The sequence below is a fragment of the Ambystoma mexicanum genome, chromosome 6q (genome assembly GCF_040938575.1).
Source record: "Ambystoma mexicanum isolate Mex_15411 chromosome 6q, UKY_AmexF1_1, whole genome shotgun sequence".
Taxonomy (NCBI): Eukaryota; Metazoa; Chordata; class Amphibia; order Caudata; family Ambystomatidae; genus Ambystoma; species Ambystoma mexicanum.
In genome coordinates this window covers 290,412,247-290,439,646 of record NC_090937.1, presented here as the reverse complement: position 1 = coordinate 290,439,646, position 27,400 = coordinate 290,412,247, and the positions used below count along the sequence as shown (strand labels likewise).

The window sequence follows — 27,400 nt, the reverse complement described above, 5'->3', positions numbered from 1 at the left end:
TATAAAACACTGGTTTGCTTCCAATAACTTATGACCTTGTGCTTGGGCCAGCAGACTTTCTTGACAGATGGTACAATGGAGATGTCTTCATTTTTCACTACTGATGAACTCCGTAACATCCTTTACACTTTCGAGAGGCTGAGGAAGAGCGCCATGTGCAAATGCTTTGTGCCATATCTAGATGGCATTGCTGTCTTCAATGCTTTCTGAGCAGGCCATCTACAGGATCTGGAAAGTGTGCTTTGGGCATTTAAAGAATTAAAGAGACAAGAAAGAACTGTAAGTGGAACTTTGGAGGATGAAGTGTGATCTACTTCACCCACACACCAAGCAGAGGGAAGATCCAGTCTTTGCAGGACAAGATATGGGAACTCCTTAAGCAGGGGCTATTGGAATGGTAAGGCAGAGTCTTCATGTACATGACCGGGCATTAGAGGAAGGTTGCTGATGGCAACATACTCTCAAAACTGACCTCCGAAACATTGCCCATGCAACTGACCTGGAGTGAATTTTGCAAAAAGGCCTTTTAGGGCCTGAACTCTACCCATGTTGATACTCCTTATATCACTACGGCAAGTTATTATCTATATCCAACCATGTAATAATGGGGCATGGGATGTCCTCTTGAACCAGAATGGGACAGATCAATACCAAGTCATTGTACTAATGAACGCAGAGCATAGCTAAAAAAATAAATAAGGCAGTGATATCATTTGGGTGCCTTGCAATAGTGTGGGATAGAAAGAATTGTAGGTCATATGCGTTTGGCAGTCAAGTCACTGTTCAAAAGATGATCGACCCATGTAGTGTATGCACATTTATAAGAGAGAGAATTCAAATCTCTATGGTGGCTACTTCCATTGCAGGGTCTAGCTATTTCTGTGGTCCATTCGCCATGCACAGTGAACGCCTCCATTTTTCTCATTTTTTGACTTATAAAGCAAGCTTCGCCTGGTACTCAAATCTGCTAGGGCGAAGTGTCAAACACACATCTGCTATGGTAATTCTCAGGCGTTTTTCGCTTTTTATGAACAGTGTTTGAACTTAATGAGTAAACATCACCCCTTAAGCACAGAGTGCAGGTATCCTCAAGTGTTGTGTAATTGTTTGCTGTTCTGTCTTATTTATTCATTTATTCATATTTGTAGAGCGTGCAACAGCCCGAGGGCATCGTGGCGCTTGCTACAGTGGGTGATAAGAGCTTAGTTACATCAAACAGCAGACTTGCATACTTACTGTACAATTTGTATAGAACTGTTTGTAAAGCACATAGATAGAGAAGCTGAGAGGGGTGGGAAGTAGAGAACGGTTAGTTAAAGAGAGCAGTTTTAAGGTTTTTTCAAAAGGCACTGAGAGAAGTTTCTGCTCGGAGGTCAGTGGGTAGCGCATTACATAGCTTAGGGGCTAGATATGGGAAGCCTATCCCCCCTGCTTTAGCCCTGTTGATGCGCGGTGCAGTGAGTTGGTTGGTGTAGCATGTTCTAGTAGGCCTAGTTGAGAAAGATCTGGATAGTGTGTCTGGAAGGTAGGACGGTGCTGTATGATTAATGCATTTGTGTGTTTTCGTGAGAATTTTGAATATAATGCGGTCTTTGACTGGGACCCAATGATCAGTCTTTCTTGCTTGTGAGATGTGGTCTCTTTTTGGAATGCTTAAGGCTGCTCTGAATGGGTTATTTGGGTGATTTAGAGTATGTTTAAGCTTGGCTCCTATGGTGGCTCTGGCTATTGAGAGACAGTTGTCCTTTGTTAGGAAAGGTTTTATGGCATTAATGAGTTTGGTACTAAGGGTGGAGGCAGAGACAATAGCGCTGACTTGCTTATTCATGGACAATGTAGCATCAAGGTGGACCCCCAAAGTCTTAACAGCGGATAGGACAGGGATGATGCAATTGTCAATGTTGAAGTTGGAGTAGAGACAGTCTAGCTTGACTAGAGTGGACTTTTGGCCAAGAATGAGAATCTCAATCTTGTCCCTGTTGATGTATAGGCCATTTGTGGCCATCCAGGCTTGGATAGTGGAGTAGATTTGTCGTAGGGCTGTAGCGTCTTGGTGATATGAGCCTGTTAGCGGGAGGAGCACCTGGGTATCATCAGCATAGTTTGTGTATGCAATCCCAAGTGCATACAGTTTGTCAAAAAGGGGCTTTGTGAAGACATAAGAGGTTGGCAGCTACCAAATTATTCATTATACTTAGGTAAGCTTTCTCGGTGTGCAGTCAAAATGTCGAAAAAAAAGGTCGAAAGACAAAAATGTCAAAAAAAAAGGTTAAAAAAAAAGTCGAATTCCCTTTTTTTAAATTATATATTTATTTTGGGGTCCGGGAATAAAAAAAATGGGTAAAACAAAAAAAAACATTTTAAAATGGGGGTTGGGGGGACCCCCCCATTTAGAATAAAAAACATATTAAAAAATAAAATGCGACTTTTTTCAACATTTTTTTTTCGACATTTTTACTTTCGACCTTTTTGTTTTCGATTTTTTCACTATGAACCAGCTTTCTCAGCTGTGCATTCTTTATGTTTCACAGTGTGTGTGTGTCTGTGTGTGAATATGTGTGTGTGTGTGTATGCATGTGTTAAGCAATGACTTTCAGACATGTAGGAAACAACCTGCTCAGGACTACAGAACCCGTTGAGACACATCACCAAATCGTCTGCAGTGAGGAGGACTGCATTCCCAGACTGGCCCATATGGACTCTCCAAGCCCCTTGCAACTTTCCTGGATGCCAGGCAAAAGATTCCCACTGCATCTAGAGTGCCCCACTGACAAACACATGTGTGCATCTCGTGGGCAAACAACTCCGGTTGTTGTTCTATGGGTCTGGGTGTTGTTCTTTGGGTCCATGTGCTGGGAAGATGGACATTGCTCTTACCAGAGTCATTGGACTAATGAGGTGTGGTTTATTCAGTGCAGAGGGACTGTGAGAATCAGCCCATGTGTTACACTTAATGCAGGTAAATGTGTTTCCCAGAATGACTTGTCTTAAAGCAACTTTGCATCACTATCTGCTCATTCATTGATCAATAGAAAAGAGATGAAAGAGGCTGTAAATCCAGAATCAGCATTTAGATGCAAATCAGAAGAAAAGGTCCATCAGTTAAAGCAACAGCTACCAAGGTCTGGCCATGTCACATCCAAATTGGCTTCCAGCATTAGTTTGTTCTGCTCAATCCTTCAACCACGAAAAGATGCGTCGAATACCGGGAGGTCTTTGCTGCAAAACACTGAGCACTGAAGATTATAAAGACAGAAACCCCAACACCAGCAAATACCACAGAAGCTCTTCAGTTAGTCTTCAGATGAGAATATTGAAGTGCAAACAATAAAGGGACAAAGAACCGCAATTCATCAGTTGAATGCACTCTGCAGCGTCCACTTCAATTCCCTCAAGAGCGAGGCCCCATCTAAAGCTCGTCCAACTTGGTTGTTTCCAGTGCTTAATTTGTGGGGGTGTTTGCCAGGGCTCAGCCCAGGCACTTATTTTTGAGTCCTGGTACTTATTGTCTCAGGTTAATTTAAATTATGAATCAGTGATAGTCAGTGGATCCATTAACCACAAAGAGCCGGTGAGAGCTTTTCTGTAACCCCAAACATGTCGACATTGTGGGGAGCAGCTATGGGTGGTGGCAGCAGTGGCGGGGACCACCGGCAGTGTCACAGGAGTGCTAGAAAACATATGGGCCTTGGCACTTATTTCTTTTTACGAACTAAGCACTGGTTGTTTCCCAACCTCACCAGAGACTATTGGCCTCATTACGTGTCTGACGGTAACCCTGCCGGTGCTAGCAGCGGGTTGCCGCCGGACCTGTAAAAAATTACCAGTGCTTGACTTTCCAGTGCCACCAGGCTATTCCAAGTCCTGCACCCGGGAGGTTAGGCGCCGGCAAATTCGTTAGTCTCCATTCCCATAGAGTTCCATTGGACTCTATCGGAATGGAAACACGGGAGCATCGGCACTGTTGATAACAGTGCCGATGCTCACGTTAAAACTCTGCGGGCTGGTGCCGTCCTGCCCGGGAGGTCTGACCTTCCGGGAAGAAGGGCCCCCGCCCGGCAGAGTTTTAGTGTGCCGGTCCGGAAACAACGGTGCCAGTAAGCTTACTGGCAACGTTGTTTCCAGATCAGCAAACTTATAATGAGGCCATATGTGTCCTCTACAACCCTACAGCTGCGTGAATCCGCTAAAGTGAGCCAACAAACACCCTGTTTGGCCTAATCAATCAAAAGGGGGGATCCTGGTCAATATTCTTTAGATTTTCTTAGTGTTAGCTCATCGCATCAATCATTTGATACTTTTTCAAAATCTCACCTGCTTGGCCTACATTTTCCTAGCATCTTGTTATTCTTAATTATAGGGATTGACTATTTTTTATGGACTATTATTATAAGATCAGTTGGAGTATTTTTAGATCTCGTTGCTTGTTTGCTGTATCAATCCGTACATTGTTCATTGTGCTTTATAACAGTTTTAACTGTGATCCTTACTTAACCTCTCCAACAAGCAATTGTGCAGCAAACCCTTTTCTATAGCCAGCTACTTAGAAGCGAGCATTGATCATTGGAGGAAGACATGCTTCTCTGGTTTCGGGTGACCATCAACACTTGTTTTAGCCGGTTCCGGTTCCGGATCAATTTAAGTGCTAACCTATAATCCCTGTGACTTGAGGTGGACTGGAACCATCGCACCTACGCAAGGCGGTCATTCAGCACAACCCTTCATAGAACATGGATCATATCACATGTGAAATGCATCTCCGTCATGCCAACCACTAAAAAACATCAACTTCAGCAACCCTTGAACCTTATACAACTGAGCTCAGCACACAGAAAGTCATAGAAACTTGTGCCACCCAAGCACCCCATGCCCATGAAGGAAGGGAGGGCAAGGAACATTAGAGGTACATTTCATCCTGGGTTGAGCCCCCTGTTCTTTAGGCCTATTTTAAACATGTTGATAAAAAGGGTGGCACCATAGTTTATGTTGTGTAGTGTTGCCAAACAGTGGTTCTAGTAACTGTCTGGGACACACAAACTTGCACGCAATACCATGAGGGCACCCCAAATTGCAACACAACTAACCATAATGTCTTACCAAAACCAAGTACATTATCCTTGGAAAAAGTTGCTTTTCTCTAGTGTATTTCCCCATTGAGAAATTATGATTCGAAGGAGAAAAGTGAAGGATTTCACACTAGTTAATTCATGTTTAACACTATCATGTGTAACATTACTAAATATGACACACCTGTGAAAGGTATTGCTTGACAATTATGTATCTGTCTGAGTTTCTACAGGTTTACAGTTCTGCGTTCCATAAACCTGTCGCACAGCATGAAAGCCAACACAACATGGGCCCTGGCGCTCGGAAGTCGCGGTCATCACGTGAACACGTCTCCCCTCTTGGCCGACTCTGCCAGCGGCACCCGGGTCATTCAAAATGAAATCGAACAAGCAAAGCGAAGCAAACGAAAAGAGGTCAAGCAAAACCAGCCCATCTCTGCATAAGGAAGCCAGCGTCGCCTCCCCACCTCTGGTGAAACACACACATTCAACTCATGCAGAAAACAACACGTGACACATGTGTGATGGCAAGAGTGCGGGGCGGGGGGCGGGCATTTACCTTCAGAGAGGGGGTCCAGGGTGTGGATCATTAGCTGGAAGATGCTGTTCCTCATGAGACTGTTGTGAAGGGACGCAGAGCTCCCGCCCCTCTGGAGACGCGGCTTAGCCTGAAGAAGGAGACACAGCACGAAACCGTTATTTCCAAGAGTGTTCCTTAGAAATACAGACATGCAATACAAGCCAGTGTTTGCTGCTCTACGTTTTCAGAATTTGACAGCTAGATTTATTGCATTGCATCACAATTTAACGTCATCAATCAAATGTCACTAGCCTTGGAAATATAAAGGACGAGGATCAGCATTCGAGGGGTCTCCATGTATGGTCCTCGAGCCAAATCTGTATTGGACAGAAGGGGTCGCCAACACGCGCACGAGCATGCACTGCAGCCCACTTGTGCTTTTTTCATGGCTTGAACTATGAAGTGCAAAAGATGCAGGTAAAACCTGTTTTTCCTGGGTTTTCATGCATTTCCTGCACTTGAACAAGTGAAAATGCCCCCCTGTCATGTATGCATGTTGGGACGCATTTAAAGCAGAGGCATGTACATGTCAACTTTTAACCGGTGTAACACCAGATGTAATGCGGTTATGCCTGGTTTTACACACCCTTTTTGCGCCCAGTGGATTGGAAAAGGAGTCTTTATGTAGTGACTGGGTTGTGGGGTGGCATGGGAGGTGAACACACATTTTGGTCCCCTTCATGCCTGGTATTCCCGATCACCACCACTGGGCTGATGATGGATCATGGCTCGTTTTAGCTTGAAGAACATGCACACAAGTGTCAACGGGCTGGCAGCAGCGGCATTCAGAGCCACATGCTGGTGTTTTATATGGGCTACTTGGCAACCAAGCTTCGAGCCCCACCCATGTGCACTGTAGGTTCCCTTCTTTCCAGGTACTGCGTGAAGCTCAGTCTGTTGCCCCACCCGGAGAGAAGTCTAGAGCAGCAGAACGCAATGTCCATAAGTACATTTGCAAAAGTGTTTGTATGCATGTGTGTCCATTCCATGGAAGAGTTTGTTACTTGTTCATGAGTGTGTGAATATATACAGGTATGTTGGTGTCAGGGTGTGTGTGAATGTGACTGCGTGTATATGCATGAGAATGTCATTGAATATGTGTGTGTGTGTGTATGCATGTGTGTGTTTGATGGGGGCATCATAAAGATTATTCAAAGTGACAATGCCAGCATATATCGTGTATATGACATCATGAACTTGTTTTACAGTGGCAATGCCTGCATATATTTTGGGTACAGCATTATAAAGTGATGTGGCAATCCCACTATGCGTTGTAGGCAGAGCTTCATGAAAGTGATTTGCATTTGCTATACTAGCAAGTTTTATGGGTGCAATCTCATGCGCAGTTTAAATATTGGCATATTGTGGGGCAGCATCATACATGTAATGTAGCAATGCTGATTATATATATATATATATATTCAGTGAAAAAACTTTGTTAAAGGGACGTTATGGTTAAGTTGCGCTACTAAAAACCTATGAAATTCAGTAAAACAACTTTGTTAAAGGGACGTTATGGTTAAGTTGCGCTACTAAAAACTTATCAAATTCAGTGAAAAAACCTTGTTAAAGGGACGTTATGGTTCAAAGTAAAACCGAAAACCCCCTGAAATTCGGCAGTTATGGTAATATAAGCAACCATAACTTGCGCCACCGTGCACTGTTAACACTAACACCCAGGACATCAAAGATGACATCACAAATGTCATTGATGACATCACTGATGACATCACATGTGCATTTACTTTTCATAAAAACTCTGTACAAGGGATTCTTATAATGCTGACCAAAAACTGTGAAGGATCATTGGAATGTTACAGCTACAGTGAGGTGGGGGTAATGGATGTGGCCGAAGACTATGGCTAATGGGTTATTTTAAGGAACCGAATGGTGCAATATGGAAGGTAGATACGGCTGAAGGCCATGGCTAGCGGGCCCCAATGAAACTTATTGGGGCCACATGTCAAGGGACCACGGTGAAGGGCTGTGTCTTCGGCCATGGCCAGTGGGCCCGTTTAGGAAACCTATTGAAACAACATATAGAGTAGCCATGGCCAAAGGCCAGGGCCAATGGTCATGGATAAAGGGCATGGTTAGTGAGCGGGAAAGAAAGGTAGTGTTTTAAAATATACAGTGGGCATGGCTGAATGCTGTGTTCAATGGCCAGGGCTAAAGGCCCTGTCTATTGGGCCCTGAAGAAAGGCAGAGTGGCCACAGCCAAAGGCCATGGCCACCTAGTGGGTCCAAAAGAAACATATTGGGGGAACATGTACAGTGGTCATGGCCAAAGGCCATGGCTATTGGCCCTCAAAAAAACAATGGTATAGCGAAAACCTTGAAATTCACTGAACAAACCTTAGTTTGGGTGCAGTTAAGTTGTGCTGATTTAACGCAACAAAAGCCTTAAAATTTAGCGGATGTTGGAAGTCATGACCAGCTTCACTCGGTGTGTTTCCATTGCAAATCTTGTGAGCGCATACATATTATAAGAGAAGGGATTCACAATGACATACAAAATGGCATTGTGGGGGACACGGCATTATGGGGAACATCAAAGGGAATGCGCTGAGTTAAGCTGGTCAGTAAATAAAGGGCAAGGTTGCATAGCAACTAGAAAAGCAGTAAATAATGTTCATTTAAAATAACTGATGGTCGTCCAAAGTGCAAGTTGCCACATAAAGTGCGATGGAGGTAGCAGCTGACAGTGTGCAAAAAGGTATATAAGTTCTGGAAACATTATCACCATAAAGTGTGTAATGTGTAACAGCTAGTATAGAGGAAGCTTAAAGTCAAGGCCACTAAATAGTTTTGCATATGTTGCCACAGACCGGTTGCCTGATACCATATTCACACATTTGTATTTGTATTTTGTATTTTATTTATTTGTATAGCGCACCAGGCCCAGGGGCAACCGGGCGCATCACTTAGTTACAACATAAGAAAAACAGACAGAACCAGAATTACAAAGTTTACAAGTATAATACAGAATTTACAGGTATAATAATAGCAATGAGAGGACAAGCAGATTATATATACATGTACAAATTAAGCAGAGAACCCAGAGCTAAATGTCCTGGGCGGCCAGCCAGGTTTTCGTAAGGTGTTTGAATCTCGGGAATGAGGGTTCTGCTCTAAGCTCATTAGGAAGCGTGTTCCAGAGTTTGGCTGCCAAGATAGGGAAGCTAATTCCACCTGATCTTTGGAGATTGAAACGTGGAACCTCAAGGCAGTTTAAATGAGCCATTCTGCGGGGTCTAATGGAGTTGTGGAGGGCAAATCGGTTGGCCAGGTAGCATGGAGCTTGGTTATTTCGGCATTTGTGGGTAAGAGCCAGGGTTTTCAGGGAGATACGGTGTGGGACTGAGAGCCAGCGAATATTGCGTCTGGTGTCGGATATGTGTTGGCGCCTGGGAATGTTGAGGGCAGCTCTAATCGCATTGTTTTGGACAATTTGCAACTTGTTTAGGTTGCAGCAATTGGTGCCTAGGTACAGTGCATTGCAGTAATTATTCTTGGATAATACAAGAGTTCTAGCCAGGGTGACACAATTGGTTGCGGAGAGGAAAGGGCGACAGGCTGTAATAAGCTTGCAGGTATATGCCGCTGCAGAAGAGACTAAGTTAGTTTGTCTGGTCAGGGATAGGGTCGAGTCGATGTAGATCCCTAGGGTTTTTGTGTCCCTGGCGGTTGGGATAATATTCCCATCAATGATGAAGGACTTGAACGCAGGGTTGAGTTTGGTAAGTTTTTGTGGCGAACCAAGAATAAGGAGCTCAGTCTTTTCATCATTAAGACAGAGTCCGTGTTGAGCCATCCACACCTGGATGACCTGGTAGATGACATTGATAGCGAGGGAGTCAGCTGTGTAGTCACCTGAGATAGGGATTAGTATCTGGGTGTCGTCGGCGTAGTTGGTGTAAGTGACACCCAGATAGTCCAAGATATCGAAGAGAGGTTTGGTGAACACGTAATACAACGTGAGTGAAACACAAGATCCTTGTGGCAAACCATAGGAGACAGGTGCAGGTGGGGCGGCTGCTAGTGGAAAGAGCACGCGCATAGATCTATTGTCTAAAAAGGAGCTAATCCAGGTTGTAGCTTTATCGGAGAAGTGTGCAGCCGATTTAAGGTGGTGCCAGAGGATTTCATGATCGACAAGATCAAAGGCCGCCGAAAGGTCCAAGAGGAGTAAGAGAGCAAGTTTGCCTTTGTCTTTTAGATCTTCAATCTGTGTTTTTAAATCCATGAGGGCAGTTTCAGTGCCATGACGTGGCTGGAACCCAGATTGCCTAAGTCCCAAGAGTTTGTTAGATTCAAGGTAAACTTGAATTTGTAGATATGCTGCATGGTCGAGGATTTTTAGTAAAAACAGGACCGTGGTGATTGGCCTGTAGTTTGTGGGTATACTAGCGTCCAGGGTAGGTTTTTTCAATAGGGGGATGACCCACGCGTCCTTTAGATTGTCAGGTACGATCCCAGAGCTAAAGGAAGAGTTGATGATCGTAGTAATGAATGGCGCTAGGTCATGAGCTGCTTCCTTGATTATAGGTGCCAGGCAGAGGTCGCCTTGGCAATTTGTCGGTTTAAGGCTGGTGATGATGGGTGGTTTAGGGTGGGGATAGGGTTGGGTTGTGGGTTGGATTGTAGGCTTCATTGTTTGTTATTGATTTTAATTTGGAGGATGGCAATCTTGCCGAGGAGTGCCTCTTGGATTTTGGTACACCAAGTGCTATCTTTGATGCAAGTGTCTGGTGCAGTGACAGGGGTTTCAAGTTCTTTTAAGATTCTAAACAATTATTTGGTGTTGGATTTGGCTTGTTCGATACGTTTATTGTAAGTGTCTTTTTTAGCCTGGAATATGGCTTCCTTGTAGTTAAGGGTGGCAAGGAGGAGGCACAATTTGTTGGCTGTGGACTGGTTGCTTTTCCAGTGTGATTCCGCAATTTGTTTTTCTTTGCGCAGGGTTCTGAGCTGGGGTGTGAACCAAGAGTTCAGGTGGGCTCGAGGTTTGGGTTTTCTCAATTTGGATGGGGCGATCTGGAAAATTACAAATCTCAACATGTGACTCAGTTCTGACTTGCGTGACTTGGCCTTGATGCATGCGTTATTTCAACATCATTGATACCCTAATGCAGAGCACATGTTTCAGAAAGCACAGAGCCTCACGCCCCACAGAGAGTTTTGTACAGCAAACAAAATAGATTCAATACACAGCATATACTAAAATATGAGCAAATGTAAAACATATTAAAACCCAAACCGTGAAACAAAGAAATCCGGTATCGAAACAGACTCAAATAAATGGCTTCCCAGAAAAAGATCTAAAACCCAGGCGACAGTACATCAATGGGACATGGTACAGATTGCACTAGACTCCCAAAAAGGTATATAAATCTTCATCAATATAGTGTCCTTTTGGAGTCTTAGTCACCAAGAGCAAAATTATTCTTGTTTCCAATTACCTGAGTTTTAGTGTTCTGTCACCACCACAGGGATGTATGGGCACATGTGTCCTCAAAAAAAGGACAATTGCTCTGTGTTACTACCATGACACTCTGCAAAATGCTTGGCCATGAGGGTAGGCGGGGTCCACAGTCTTAATAGCTCTCAAGTGCTGAAGTATGCATAGTTTTAATCAGCAGGTGGTACGGCCTACATACCATTTTGTGCATGGACAGCTCAAAACATAAACAAACGTGGTGTTGCAAGTGATATGATGTTGATTTAACAGTAGACTACTGGGAATATAAATATATTATAGGGTGGCGGTTGCTGCTCTATGTTAAGGTGAGTCAGACTCCCATAGGAAACCCAAAAAAATGAATTGCTAATAATCTTTGACTTGTGCGACGGATTTGGCCGAAATTCTGAAGACAATTAGGGACGTTCCCTGCAAACCCCAGCCCCACTTTTGTGAAAGATTTTTCAACAAATAAAAAAGCTATTAAGAAAGCAGCAAAAAAAAGTTGCAACCTACTTCTCATTCATTTTCCCATAGTTAGCAAAATGGTCAATTTTTGCCGGACTGCAGAGCCCAAACCGCTGGACGGATTTAGACCAGGTCAGAAACAAATTGGGCACGAAGCATTGACTCAACGTCTTTTTGTGAATTGGGGTTATTCCGTGCAGTAGTTTTGTAAATATTTGATGGAGACAGGGGTGCCGAGTACACTAGGTAAGTCATACCAGTAATGATTATTGCAACTTGCCTGGTGGCCTAGACTTCAATGTGGTTCACGATCGCCTAAACTGCAATGTGCTGTGCAAATTAATGCTGTGCAGGTTAACCTGCCGGCTTGACTCTACATAACATAAGAGGAGAACACCAGGTATATATTAGCATAGGCAGGGTGCATTATGAGAATGCCAAAAAGACTGCTGCAATATAATATATGTTTGACATCTACGCTGGTGTCAAGCCAGAGTTGCTAAAGTGCAAAGTGCTGAGCAACATAGCGTAAAGCGCTAAAATCTAGTTTATGTGTCACACTAGAAAATGGCTAATGGCATTGTTGATTATAATATTTCTAAAGTGCAGAGTGCCATATAGCTTAGCATAGGTTGAACATATGTCACTAGAGTCTAATTTACTAGATTGTAAGGTACATTTATATAATGTTACCAGTATCTAGTCAGAGTTGCTAAAGCCCAAAGTGATGGGCAACATAGTGTATCTCGCTACAATCTAGTTCGTATATCGCATTAGAAAATAACCTACTGCATTCTTAAATATAATAATTCTATAGTGCAGAGTGCCAAGTAGCTTGGTGTATATATACAAAATATAAATGGTTAGAGTCTAGTTTCCAAAAATGTAAGGCACATTTGTATATTGTCACCAGTACACAAGTGGTGTGGCTAAAGGTCAAAGCCTTTGTTGAGACTGCCAGGTCTATACATTAGGTAAAATGCCAAGCCACATGTCTAATACCAAGGACAAAAGTCCCTAAAGGATCTCGGAAGGGGGAAACAGGTAGGCAATCTAGGCAAAATTATTCATTAGTTTTATATGAACACATGTTATGGTCCCTATATGTATGAAATGCATATGGACTAAGTGAGTGGTACTTTAAGTATATTTGGTACTAGTCAGACATCTCTACAGGAACTAAATGCCTAGTACTGCCTATGTTCTACTCGTGGCAACAACAAATCTGAACTAGAAGGAAAAACAACCACTGACAATTATATCTGGATTAGAACCTAGTGAACATATACTTGTAAAATGGAAAATACATGTGTCAGCTATAGAAATGCACTCTCTGAGTTGCCAACCTGCAATTCTGAACATCAGCCTGATGGCTTCATGACATGTGGTCTATGTCTGTTGACATATGCACACAGACCTCTCGAACTCAGTGTCATGCCGCTCTAGTGCCAATAAGCACACAATGATTAAAATCAAATGAATGAAGATAAAAATTGGTAAGAACCCTAACAAATCCAACATCCCAAATAGTGATTCCGTATTAAAAGAACTTTGGAAAACAGCATAGGTTCAAAATCGTATGAGAACAGTTGCCCCATGAGGGCAAGGGACAAACTGGTATAACTACTGTGTCCCAACTGAAGAGACAAAGAAGGGAGGGAGATAGAGGAACACATCTTATGCAATATACTGGCATTGAATTAGCATCAACATAATGTTCATTCACCTAAAAAGGTGTATAGTTCTTTGTCTACATTATGTCCTATGGGATTTTTTGTTTCAAAATTGATGCTATATCTTGTCCCCTGTTGATGTACCAGCCGTTCCCTGTCACCTCCTCTGGGACCAACAACGATCCTATGTATACCAAAAAATTAAAAACCATCTATTTTCCCATTGTGCTTCTCCTCAAAATGTTTTGTCATGGGATACGCTGCATCACAATTGTTTATGGCTCTGACGTGCTGTAGGATGCGTACCTTCAGTTTATATTTAGTGCTTCCAATGTACCACTTATTGCCTGTACACTTAAGAACATACACCACAAAGTCAGAGTCACAGGTGATCTTACCACTGATGTTGATGGTATTGTTTAGAATAGGATATATATAAGGCAAACTTGAGTTAGTCCACCTTGGTCGGTCCCATTTTTTTCTATACCTTCCCTTGGGCTCCCTCCACATTACCTCATGTACCCATTGCATACTTTACAATGACAGCCCCTACTATCTTTGTCTTCTCTTACTCTTGTGTGTAAACTAAAGACCGTGGCCAGCTAATGGATTCTCCCACTTTGACCACTTTGACCACTTTGACTAATCGCCACCTCCACAAGTTCTATTCTTCCCTAATTCCTCCTCTCCCTGACCCTCTCTCTCTCTCCTTCCCTCACTATGTATACCTCTCTCTCCTCTTCTTTTCTAGGCTCCTTTCTTGCTTTAAGTCCACGTATCCCCTCATCTCCTTTCCCCCTTCTCTATCTGTCTCCACTTCTCTTGCTTCAACCTCTCCTCTCACTCCTACTCTCCTCGCATCCCTCTTCTTTCACCTCCCTCCCTGAAAACCATATCATACCTCCTTCATGTCCTGATCATACCATATTCTCTACTCCTGTCTCCTGCAACTACCTTCCTCATTCTTTTTCTCCCTTCTTTATAATATCTGTATAGAGCCACTGGGTACCTGGTTTCTGGATCAAGTCTCTCCATTCGCTGGTATGCCGATGACACTGAAAGAATACCATTTAATGGTATTGTACATGGCAGATATCTTCCACTTAGCGAGAGACTTTCTGTACTCTAACTTGATGCCTATACTTTTGTTAAAATGTAATCAAACTGCATTTCTTTTGGTTTCTTCCTCTCCAAATGGTTCTTTTATTCAAAATGGGTTGTCTCTCCTCTTTAGGCATCACTCCAACACCGGTGGCATATTCAAAATCATTTGCCTTTCTTCTTGATTCAAATCTTATCTTTATGGTTCACATGGCACATATAACAGGAAGTGTTTTTTTTCAGTTGTCTTTATTAAAAAAGATAACTGTTTTTATTACTTCTTCCAAGTTGCACATGGTCCTAAAAGTCCCACTTCTATTGTTGGTTGATGGGGAAATGCTTTCTTAACAGGCCACCTGGCTTCCTTCCTAGCGCCATTAAACATCTGGGAAGTTTGATCATATTTCCTGTATTTTCTTTTTCTTTTCATTAGCTACCCATTCACATGCTAATTTTTCAAAGAGCTGCTGCATCACATTTCAAGGCTTTGGTGATGATTTGGGGTGTCTGTTGGGTGGCCATGTTGCTGATTTCTGGTTGGTCTGACATCTTAGACATTCTAAATTTGAATATTCCAAAATGTGGCCACTACTGGAATTTCATACTAGTATTTTCTATGCTCTGCGTGGAACCTGGTACTCCATCCATACTCCTACTCATCCCCTTCCCTTTATACTGACTTCCCATTAAGCTTTAAAAACTCACTTGTTTAAGTTAAGTTTTTCTCTTAACTGTTATCTTTTCTTGTTACTTAATGATGTATTGTTGTTGCTTTTTACAGGTCATTGTTGAACTTGCTACTGTTTTGATAATTGTGGACATAGCGTTACCTTCAGGGCATTGATTGGTGCAAAAAGACTCACAATGTACCTTTTCTATTGAGAGCTACTGACCTTCATCTAAGGCCAACATGCCCTAACTACGTAAAGATGGAGAGCAGTCCTGATGAAGATCACAGTTATATTCAGAGTCAGTGAGTGTGGTCACTTATAAAGTGTGCTACTGGGGCTTGAATCACCTCATTCCCTTGTCTTCACTGTACCGGTACCGGTAACACAACAGTAAACTGGTGGCTAGTGAGGTGCCTCTTTAGAAGAGATCTGAAAATGAGATGCTTGGGTTCTAGAATGATAGATTTGGGGAGGCTGCTCTAGTGCTGAGACCAATTGATGCTGAGTTTTCTGCCTTCATGGGTGGAACAAGTAAAGAGATGAAAAGGTGGGCCTTTCTCACTAGAAGGAGGAGGATGAGAAGGAACAAGAGGGTGGGTTTTGTCAGAGAAAAACCTATTGCAGCAGAACCACGAGGACAATAGTGAATGAGGCAAATGATTTTGAAGAGAATTCTTTGTGCGACTGGAGCCGGGGGAGAGAAATATGAATGCCTGAGATGTGTCTCCATTTACAACAGAGGTCTGCAATATGTGTCTCTCCAGATAACTTGCACTAAATCTCCCATCATCCCTCACCTTTGAATCTGATGGCTACGGCTGGTGGTAGTTGCACGCCTAAACATCTGGATAGCCTAGGGGCTGTGACCACCGAATCGAGGAGGACCCGGGGACTAGTAAACCACAGCATTACGAATAAGCTGGCCATTTCCAAAGGCATTGGCATTGGCTAGGAGACCTCTGCCGAGGGTTCACTCAACACTGCATCTAATGCAAGTGGCAAGCATAGGCGATTACTATCTTTATTTAAATTTGTGGAAATGTTCATGCCCAGAAAAACTTCCTATGGGGAAAAAGGGAGCTGTTAGAGGGCCTATCATAGCTTCAATTATGGATCAGTCCTTTGCTGAGTGGCAGCAACTGTTCAAATTGTTGAACGTAGAAAGATTTAAATGTACACAAATATGTCAATGGGCAATGAGTAAAGGGTAGAGAAAGAATTATCTATATGTCACATTCTCTTTGGTTAAAGGATTTCCTCGAGCTACATAGATAGAAAATTGATGAGCGTTCTGCAGTTTGCTGAATGACGCTCCAGTTGAATCACTCAATTGGTCCAGTATAAAGGGTTGGCATAAGGATTTGAGACAGATTCTGTGTAAAGAAAAATAGCAACTGATTTGGTATAGGACTGTTGCCGCCTTCAGGAGTGTGCATCTGAAGGAACCAAACTATAAAGGCTTGTTGAGGTGGTACTCAGTGGCCTTACACAAAATCTGCCCCCCCCCTTCGAGCCATGCTGAGGGGGCACCCCTAACTTGGCAACAAATCAATGGTCGCACCACACTCTGGGCCAGCCTAGATTACCACGCTTGCGCAATACATACAAATGTGCTGCTGCAGGGGTATGCTGTACACTGCACTAGGAGAAAGATATAAATATGTGTTTTAATGCATTATACAGCACACGTTTTGAGAAAAATTGGCAAAAAGGCTGGAGCATTTGTAATTGTTTTGTAGGGCAACACCCTGAAAAATATACAATAGGCCTCATTCCGAGATTGGAGGCAGCCATGGTGCTATTAGCACCATGGCTGCCTCCAATACCGGCAGCGACTCCGACCTGGTTCAATGGGGACTTACTGGTGTAGTCCGACCTTTGCGGGACCGGTAAATCCCCATTGAAAAAGGCAATCCCCTTTCCCATTCAAGCCCCCATAGGGCTCAACGAGATTGGGGAGGGAGCTAATAACGTTACCGCAATTCGCTGTACCGTTATTTGCTCCCTGGTCCCTTTGAGGCTCCCGCTAAGGGTGCCTGGTAAAACCAGGCGTCCATAGCGAGACCCGCTAAGGGACCTCGTAGTAGGGTGCAAAGGGATTACCGGCACCGATGTCCTTAACGGTGCCCGGTATCCCTTTGCGTCCTACTCGGAATGAGGCCCAATGACTCAGTAAGAAACAGCTAGACTAGCAGCACCCAAATGCCAGTCTAGCCAGTTAATTACACTTAGCAAGACTGCTTTATCAGAGATGCCAAATTTTAAAAAAGTCAAGCCAAACTGAGAAATGACTAGATTGGCTGCACCAAACTACCTCTATAGCTACTAATACCACATATCATCCCTGCTTAGCCTGGACATGGATGACCATTATGATTTATCGCACAATCCCAGTCCCACCCCATCTCCCACACATCCCCTCTCTCTCCCACTCCCTCACCCAAAATCAGCTGCTTGGCCAAGAATTTACTCCACGTCCCTTTTCCTTGTCCCAGTGCTTACGTTTGAGACTCCTTGCCTCATAGGTAAGAACTGGGATAAGGAAGAGTGGGACTAGGAGTAAAGGAGATTACAGGTAACTAAGCCAGGCATTACCCGCATGTCCCTCTATCTCAACCCAGTACTTGTGCATGAGTCAAAGTGCGTCATACACAAGTAATGGGTTGAGGAAGAATAGGGAAATGAGGATTACCAATAAGTAACCAGGGGATTAAACAGAAGTAGTGGAGCAACACCATTGAGCTGACTGGACTTCATCCCTACCCCCACCCCCTGAAATTTTGGGCTATGTTGACTCATCCTGGTTGACCTACAGAGCCTGCTGGACAGAACAGAACACAGATGTTAAACGGCATCTGGGTTTTGCTGTTAACAAAGGACCGGCAATTACTAACATAAGCATTTCACTGTTAGTACCTGCATTCAAATGCGTAATTCTTTAGCCAATTAAAATCTTGATGTAGGTTTAGTACATGAATGTTAGGGAATTGATTGGAAGGGCAGAGAGGGGAAAGCAGACCGCTTATTCTCACAGCAGTCCTAAAGTGGGTGCTTTCAGACTTAAAGGAGAGAGTTAACTGATTGTAACATTGAAGCTGCACTAGAATAGTCTCATTAGAATGCATAAAGAAGTTAGATGCCCCCACATAAATAAGTTTGCCCCTGCCTCCCCACCTGTGAAGTTAGCATCTCTCCCAACATTTGATGAGTTAGCACCCCCTTGCCCCCAAAATGTAGGTTTCATTGCAGCCCTGAACACACACACGCGCGCACACACACGTGCACCATTTCACCGTACACTCGACACGCACACCCAGCCACCCATACATTTAATTGTGCACCCTTTCACCATACACTCACACCGGCCGCCACCTATATATTTAAGTGTGCACCCCTTCACCATACAGTCATACACGCACACACACACGTCATGGGGTTAAAGGGAGCCCTATTACTTAAAAAAGAAATGGTTTCTTTTTGAAGTCACTCCGACTTCATAAATACATTATTTTTGCTAAGGGCCGAACCATAATGGAAATTATTTCTTCATGGAGGCAGAGTGACTTCAAAAAGAAACTATTTCTTTTTGAAGTCATAGAGCTCCCACCACCAAATGACATGGAGGCCTCCAGGATTCCAGGTCATGGGTTGGGGGGAGCCCTGGGACTTTAAAAATAAATAATTTCTTGTTGCAGTCACTCTGGCTTTATAAAAAAATTATTTCTGTTACTCTATAACAGAAATAATGTATTTATGACAGGAGAGTGAAATAACAAATATATTTTATTTTCATTTTATTTTTTAGTCCAAGGGGGGGCCCCCTCCCAGGACATGTGGTGGCGGGGTCCCAGTGGTGGCACTATACACCAGTTTCTGCAAAAAGTGTTATGGCAAAGTGCACACCTATTCTTAAGAATAGTAATGTAGAGGAGGAGCCAAGTACCTTTACTGGATGTTCCGCCCCTATTCTGCCTATATGTTGGCAACTGGAAATTGCGACATGTGCAATACCAGTGAGAGAGCCAATACCGCAAAAAGCCCTTGACACAAGGTATCCATTGAGAAAGCCCTACATGTATCCATGAATAAATGGGGACCTTCTGAAGAAAGATATAGACCCTATAGAACCTGATGGCGAAGTAAGGAAGAATGTAACATTTTGCCCCTGAGAAGATTGCATGTGCGAAGTAGAACTGAAGAAAATGCAAAACCATTTTACAGTTGTACAGACGCAGAAATACAAGTAGATGAAGTGATCGTAAAACTGGCTACGTAGTGAATAGATTGTGGCGATGCACCAATGTATATGCATAGGAATGTATAGAATCTGGATGTTCTGCAACGCACTTTAGCAAAACCTGGACCTCGTGAATGGAAGAATTGGAAGTGTGGCGCAGCACAATAATAGCTGACGGCGAAGGAATAGTGTCAAGAGTTGGGGCCGCTGAGAACCTAGCCATGTACTCGAGAAGATACAAAAACATGAGAAGCAAGATCAGCTTCCGTTTGAGGTGTAATGAAAATCATTGAGGGTGCCAAGATTTCTTCATTTAATGGTATTAAAACACAACACAGAGCTCGAAAACCTGGTCTCCAGTCATGCGCCCGGATGAGAATAGACATTGGGTCAAGCTACACCTAGACCAAAAGATAAGACCATGCTTCACTCCCTTTTATTCCCAGTTGCAGTGAGCCTCTACAAGGCCGAGTTCAAAGGATTAATTGAATGGCAGACCGCAGGAGTGATGATGGATGTTGGGCTAATTGGGTGGGGAGGCTTGACCAGGCCAAACCCCCCAGCACCTGGAGTCCCAGTGGCTTGCTGGTAGCGTGTGGACTCTTTCAGAAGGGCACTAGTGTGCTAACCAATTGTAGAGGGCCACGTATTAAGGAGCCCTATAGTTTGAGAAGCCAATAGTATTTTGTATATTTTCATGACACAGAAGATGACTTGAACTTTCAATGGGCTCAGTTGCCCACCTGACCTTAGAGATCTAATCACGTCCCTGTAGCCCATAGAAAGTATATCCAGAGGTTCCCCATTGACCAACCATAGTCCTGAGTAGGTTTTCTCATTTTGCCATGTATCCTGACGTCACTCATGACGAATATTTAGTATAAAGTCAATGTTTTTTATGATTATGTTGAGATAAGTCGGTGCAGCATCTGTTGATGTCCGTTGTACTCCTTGTTTTAAAGACTTGTTATTAAAATAGCTTACCCGTTTGCCAACTTCTTGAGTCAGTCTGATTATTGATGTTGGAGTAAGATCTGCATCCCCATCCATCTCAGATACTGTTACCCTGTCTTAAAGGACCCACTCTCCAGGTTCAAGTGGTAGCAGAGGATGGTTTCGATCCATCGACCTAGTAAGCCCTTAGAGACTGCAGAAATTCTGGGTATCCTCCGCCATCTAGCTGGAAGAACGCAAGGTTTCCTGTGGAGAGCGCCCGAACATAGAAAAACCTGCAAGTAAAGAAGATACAGATGGGACAGGCCCTTCTTCCAGAGAATCTCTCATGGTTTCACAGGCGCTGAGCGGACTCAAGGCAAAACTGGATGGTTGGAGGAAGAGACGATCCCGAGTGTGAAGTGCCGAAAGGCGAATGTTGAGTGGATTGAAGGTGTCGCAAAAAATAAAATGTGAGCACGGTTATTGTAATAATAGTGAAGAGTAATGGGGGCTGGTTAAATAAAAAAAATAAAAAAAAAAAAAAAAAAAATATATATATATATATATATATATATATATATATATATATATATATATACATACAAAATAAAGCCCATTGTCCTAAACTTAAATGTGTTCAGAAGGAGTCGTCTCAAAACCCAAGTTGCTAAAACTAGGCTGCATATAGATAGATCTATAAAACGAGACGACTCACACTCCTGTCGGAGTAATTAGGGGCAAGTAATAGCAGCGAAGACCATTGAGGAAGTATGTGTTGAAGAGTCGACTAGTTTGTCTGTCTGTGTATTTTATGTATAAGAGAGGTGAAGTGTCGAGGAGCGACAAGGACAGGTTGTGTTGGGTAGAGATCAAAATCTTATAATCTATTTGTTTTAGTTATGATTGGTGCTTTGAGGCTTTGAGTAGTGACTGTTGGTGCACGCTCATATTTGATTGTTTTTTGTAAAGTAACGGTAAGTATTGACAGTCAACTGACTTGTCGCAATGGGGGATGATACTCCACCAATGCATCTATGCAAGCAACTGCCAAAACATGCACCTACGCTTAAACAGTACAGTGTGGAATGGGTTAAGGGTACCGCAGACAAAACGTTTATTCCATGGCCACAAGGGGGATCATTGTCAAAAGCAGTTTTGCAACACATGACCACATACTAGCACGCTGCATACAATGGAAAGAAATTAGAGAAAAGGTTAGCTAGCTTAGAGCTTTAGAAAATGTACCACGAGGAACAATAAGATCTGCCTGCTGAGAATTGGCTGCTTAACCAATATAGGGAGGACAGTACTGAGCCATTTGCTCCCCCTACCTCGCCTGAAGTAAATGGCGATAGTACGAAAGATGAAGGGTTGTACCCATTAAGAGAACTAAAAGTGGCGAAAGGATATAGTAATCCGATATCCGAACTACCTGCTTATAGCAGTGATGAGAGTCCAGAAAGAGAAAGGGCTAAAGGAAAAGAGGAGACCTCTAAGGTCCCGCAAGATAAATAGTGATCGACAAAGCATATCTTTAGATAGAGAACTGGAGGCAAAAAGATGGAAAGGAGAAAGAGATAGAGTTGATGAGGTTACGCTCATAACGAACAAATGGATGGGTGGACAGATATTGCTTAAACGTGATGTGAAGAGCATCGAGGAATTAAGGCAAGGGGAAGATCAAGATGAACAACATAGAAAAGATAGGGAACGAGAGAAACAATTCAAAGAAGATGATCATAAAAAAGATTAGACAAAGGCGAGAGCAAATGTATCAGGAGGAGCAACTCAGAAAGGAAGAAAGGGCAGAAGAACAGAGTAAGTATGACAACAGGAAAGAGCACCTGAAGGAGGAGACAGATTAAAAAGAAGAGAGAAGAAGAGGAAGAACAGAAATTACAAGATAACAGAATGCAAAGATGAAGAGACAAAGAAGTGCGTAGTGCAAACAAAAAAGGGAAGAGAAAAGGAAGGAATAAGATAGGGTTAGATGGGAAGCGAGAAAACGAAGGAAGTTAGACGAAGAAATAGAACAAAAAAGGAGACAGAGAGCATGCAATATTAATCACATTGAGAAAGAGCTGCTGGAACTGAGTACAGTAATATCATGGGGCGACATTGGGGAGTTTCTCCAGTCACAAGGGGTAATGCCAAGACCATCTATGGTAAGCCTAGATGAGAATTTTGAGATAGGAAGTATTGGAGATAGAATTGATAAAGCTTACCAGGAACTAAGGACCAAAAATAAATCGAGAAGTAATGGAAAGGAAGATCAACTCGCAGGTGCCAGTCACGAAGCAAGGAAGGAAGCCTGTTTAGTCTCGAGCATAGAGCCTTGTCTTTGGACAGGCTACCGTTAAATAGAGATGAGAAAGACAAAAGCCATACTAGTTGGGGACTAGACTTGTTGAACAAAGAAAGAGAAACCTCCCGTGAGGAAGAGGGAGAAAGTACATGCGGTCCTGATTCATGTCTGCAGACAGATAAGGAAGTAATATGGTCAGATTTAGACCAACCTAAAGATAGGACGCCAGATCCTATGGCATACCCAGAGTGACCAAAAGGGTGAAAACACAGTGAAAGAGGAGAATCACAAGCATATGTGAGCAGGTTGAGGTCATTGCCAGGTAGACGGCAATCAGGGATTATTGTTCCCAGTATGAGTAGGCAGACGATGGGAGCGGATTGCGGATTTGGGTTTACGCAATTCCCCCTACTAGAGAAAGGAGGGGCCAGACCGCAGTATATTCCTTGGCCCCAGATGGACAAGGACAATTTAAGATGCAAACTCCCCAGTTTAATGGCGGGTGCAGGGAAATTGATTTATGAGTTAGAAAAGATGACAGGAGGAAACACATTAGCTATAGGGGACATTAAAGGTCTCCTTGTAGCCATTCTTGGGCAAACAGCTGATGATATATGGATGAGAGCAGGTTATTCGAGTGTCAGAGAACAGAACACGGCTCATGATGGAGCGCCATTTAATAATTGTAGGGCGGCTGTCTGGAAAGCGCTCAGACTACAGTATCCTGACACGTCAGATATGAATGCAATAATGTCATGTAAAATGCAAGAAAATAAAGATTCCCTTGCTTATATTAAAAATTGTCAGGAACGGTGAACCTTGGAAACTCGAGAGCCTTGGGGGAAATCTGTGCCGGTATTTTACCACATTTTGTGTTAAGGGTTACCAGAACAGGTACAGAGCAGCTCAAGAAGCTAGTGGGAATGGAAGCGAAGCCACGGGCAGAAATACAGCTGACTATCGCTCATCATTGCCGATTGCTGTAAGAGAAAAATAAGAAGAGGGAGGATGCTAGGAAACTTGAGGAAGCTAAGTTAGTCCCGAAGAAATTATCAAAGTACACTATAGAAGGCGCAGTACTGACAAGCAGAGAGGGATTGGGAACTCAGCAAATAGCGGGTGTGCAACAGGTGAATAATCAATGCCTGTACCTCTGCCTCAAGGAAGAGGGGGTTTTCAGAATAATCAGGGTGGGTTTCAAAATAACCAAGGCAGGTTTCAGAACCTGCAGAATGATAACCAAAATGTGCAGGCAGGGCAATTGAGGAGATTCCCTCCTATATGTTGGGCATGTGGTATGACAGGGCATATTGCACGAACATGTGGGAGCCAAGGGTATATACAGAATGGGCAATTCTCAAGAGGGGGGACAACTTATCCTCCAGCATATAGCCCACAGGGTAGGGACAGGTTTGCCCAAGGTCAGACAGTGTATCAAGCACAAGTGCCGCAAACACAACAGGCTTTACAACCACAGCAAGCACCATTGAATCTGCCGCAAGGGCAATCACAGCAGGCACCCATGCAGATACAACAGAGTGCAAACACAAGACAGTTATTGACTCCTAGAGAAGGGGGTGTCACTATTGCAAGAGGAAGTCCTTTCACAGGCACAGGAATAAGCATGTACCCACAATAGGACAGCTCACAGAGTGACTTGATGTGTTCAGTACTATCAGTGACACCAAATCCTCACGAGGAACCAAGGGTCGATGTTACCATAGGAGACAAATCTTTTTCTTTTTCAGTATACACTGGAGCAACTCACTTATGTAAACGAGAGGGAAAGATTTTGTTATCAGGAAATGCCATGAATGCTCAAGGCTTCTCTGGAGCTACAAGTATAGTACCTTTTACTAATGATTTACCAGTCTCTATAGGAGAATGTGATATGTCTGTGCCTTTATTGTATTCAAGGCAGACACCAGTTAACATGCTGGGCAAAGATGTAATGACAAAATTAAATATGACCATTTCCTTGACTGATGAGGCAATAGTGCGCTGCACTCCAGGGATACATTATTTAAACATGGGTGAATTTATCATGGCGTTTACAGGGCAGATAGCTCTGCGAGGAGTGACATTAGAGCCAGAGGTTTTTCTGTATGTGGTACATATTTTGCTAACATGGTTACTTGGTTTAGTGGGAAAGATTATGAGAATACCTGAAGAATTTTTGTTCAGGCCACAAGCCACAGGTACCTATGCAGTTGCAGGCAGCTATAGCACGAGGGGAATCAGCCATGCTTGAAGGATTTGATGACAAAGGCAGACCATAAAGAACGGTTAATGCCATTGGGGAAGGTTATAGATTGACTGACCTCACAGATGAAGAGATGTTATGGATGATCCATCAGCCGATGAAGTAGTATTCGAGATGAGTATTACATATTGGATCAGAATAGAGAGAATGGAAATCCCACAGCGAATGGTGATTGTGCGGCAGCGCCCCGCACTTTTTGACGAGGACATGGCGAAGGTACCAACCTCTTTTTGGACTACAGGCCATTATGACATAGGACTATTGAGGGTGGTGGGAGAAGTTAAGATTAAATTGAAACCAGGAGCAATTTTACCTCGAGCAAGACAGTATCCAATGTCTCAAGAGGCAGATGAGGGTATTTTTAAGACTATATAGGCTATGATGGAACAAGGCATTTTGGTGACGTCAGAGTCACTGTAATATCGCAGTGTATCCTATGAAAAAAAATCGAAGAGTGGGTTATGGCATTTAATCCAGGACATGAGGCCGATTAACCAGATTGTAGAGGCAGAGCTTCCTTTAGTTCCGAATCCATTGACGATTTTATTTAGTATTCCCACAGAGGCACGATATTTCCCAGTGAGTGACTTGAAAAATGTGTTTTTCTCAATACCGTTGCATAAGGACTCTGAAGACCTCACGTCATGTACATTCTGCCAGACTAAGCTGAAAAGTACTTGTTTGCCACAGGGGTACTGCGTGTCCCCATCACTCTTTAATAGAGTCTGACAGATGGACCTAAGCAATATTGATTTGCCAAGCCTTGCGCTGCATAACGATGATGATATTTTAGTTTGTAGCATGACAGAAGATGAGTGCATGCAAGATTCAATCCGATTGATGACTATTCTGGGAGATAAGGGATATAGAGTAGATAAGGAGAAGTTACAATATTGCTAGGAATAGGTATTGTACATAGGTCAGTTGATTTAACATGAAGGAAAGAAGTTTACACCTGAAAGTGCTGAGTTGATTAAGAAAACGTCAAAACCACACACGATAAAGCAAATGCAGCAGTTTTTGAGATTGTGTAACTATGTTAGAGCATGGGTATTTGATTATAGTCCATATACGAGACCTCTTTTGCATGCTTTATAGAAATCCCAAGTGAATATAGAGTAAATAGAATGGACTGAGGAAATGGAGGAATGGTTTGAGGAATAGAAAAAAGCAATTTGTACAGTTCCAGTTTTAGAAATTCCCAATCACTCTGAGGAGTTATTTGTATTCTCACACACTAATGCAACAGTTATGACAGCAGTGCTTACAAAGAGAACTACATTTGGGTATAAACATTTGGCATATTATAGTGGGATTTTAGATCCAGTTAAGAGAGGACACTTGACTTGCGAACAATCGCTGGCAGCAGCTGCATTTGCCATTGAGAAGTCTGCAAGCATCGTGATGGGGTGATCCATGACGATATTTGTTGAGCATATTCTGTTTGCGGTTTTGGAGAAACCTGAGGGTACACTGATGTCCCAGATAGCTTCAGCAAATGAGGTAGTTATATCAAACACAGCAATTAAAATAGTGAGGTGTAAAATAGTGAACCCTGCCACGTTTGTAGCCGAACCTGTGACAGAGGATGAGCAAGCGCATAATTGCTCGAATTATGAGGAATTCTATGATGAAATCCTGAGGGTAAAGGAGAATGCTCTAGCAGGGGAAGAGGTTCTCTTTATTGACGGTCTTTGAAAATTGATCAAACCGATGGAGAAAGGCATTGGGGTTCAGCTGTGGTAAGGCACAGAGTTAATGGGGAATTTGAAGTGGTAGCAAGTGCGAGACTATGTCTCATTTTTCATCGCAGGCTGCAAAATTGGGGGCGCGTATTGTCACGCTCGAGAATCCCACAGAGCAGGAAGTGACAGTGTATAGTGACTCTACCTAAGTGACTTCAACCGTACATGCAGGGTTAGCACGTTGGAAAAGGAGGTGCTACCTCAGAGCGGACGGCACTCCAGTGCAACAAGCAGTATTATTGGACTAGCTTATTAAGACACTACAACTCCCGGTAGCCATCGCAATAATTTAGTGCGCAGCACATACTAAGAGAACTGACTATTTCACGTGGAAACCAAGCAGCAGACGAAGAGGCCAAAAGGGTTGCATATTCACCAGATATATCTGGTTTTGATACCCCTGATGTGAAAGAAAAAGTGATCACAATTATGATTGTAAATGGAGGATTTCATCATTTGTGAAGAACGCAATTGATGGAAGTTCAAGGTAGTGCTCTACAGGAAGAAAAAGAGCTGTGGACATGCAGGGGGTGTTCTTTATCCCCCCTCTGAGGCATTTTGGTGACAGGACAGCACTGGTAGAGCAGTGATGCCTGTAGCCTTATTAAGGGTGGTGTTAGAAAAGAGCATTTAACTAAGGAGAGTCTCATTGCAGATTTTGCAGAAGACTGGTTCATATCGAACTGTTAGAACACATTGTATTTTATGTAGCAAATTGCATTGTATGTCAAAAGATTACTGCTGGGCACACATTGCGAACACTTAGAGGAGTGATTCCTTGACCAAACAGTCTTTTTCAGAATTTACATATTGACTGTGTTGATATGCTGCAGGTATGTAGTGGATATAGGTATATGATAGTGGTAGTGTGCCCCTTTTCGAGATGGATTGAAG

The 27,400-nt window shown here is 43.1% G+C and overlaps 1 protein-coding gene across 9 annotated transcripts in view; it reads right to left on the bottom strand.

Moving 5' to 3' along the window:
- The window catches only part of SLC24A2 (solute carrier family 24 member 2), a 1,614,118-nt gene that overhangs the window by 605,120 nt on the left and 981,598 nt on the right, over window positions 1-27,400 (bottom strand). For all 9 annotated transcript variants that reach the window (XM_069630764.1, XM_069630770.1, XM_069630763.1 and 6 more), the window contains one exon: window positions 5,626-5,734. In XM_069630764.1, coding sequence (XP_069486865.1) covers window positions 5,626-5,734 — 109 coding nt within the window. The remainder of the gene's footprint in view (window positions 1-5,625; window positions 5,735-27,400) is intronic.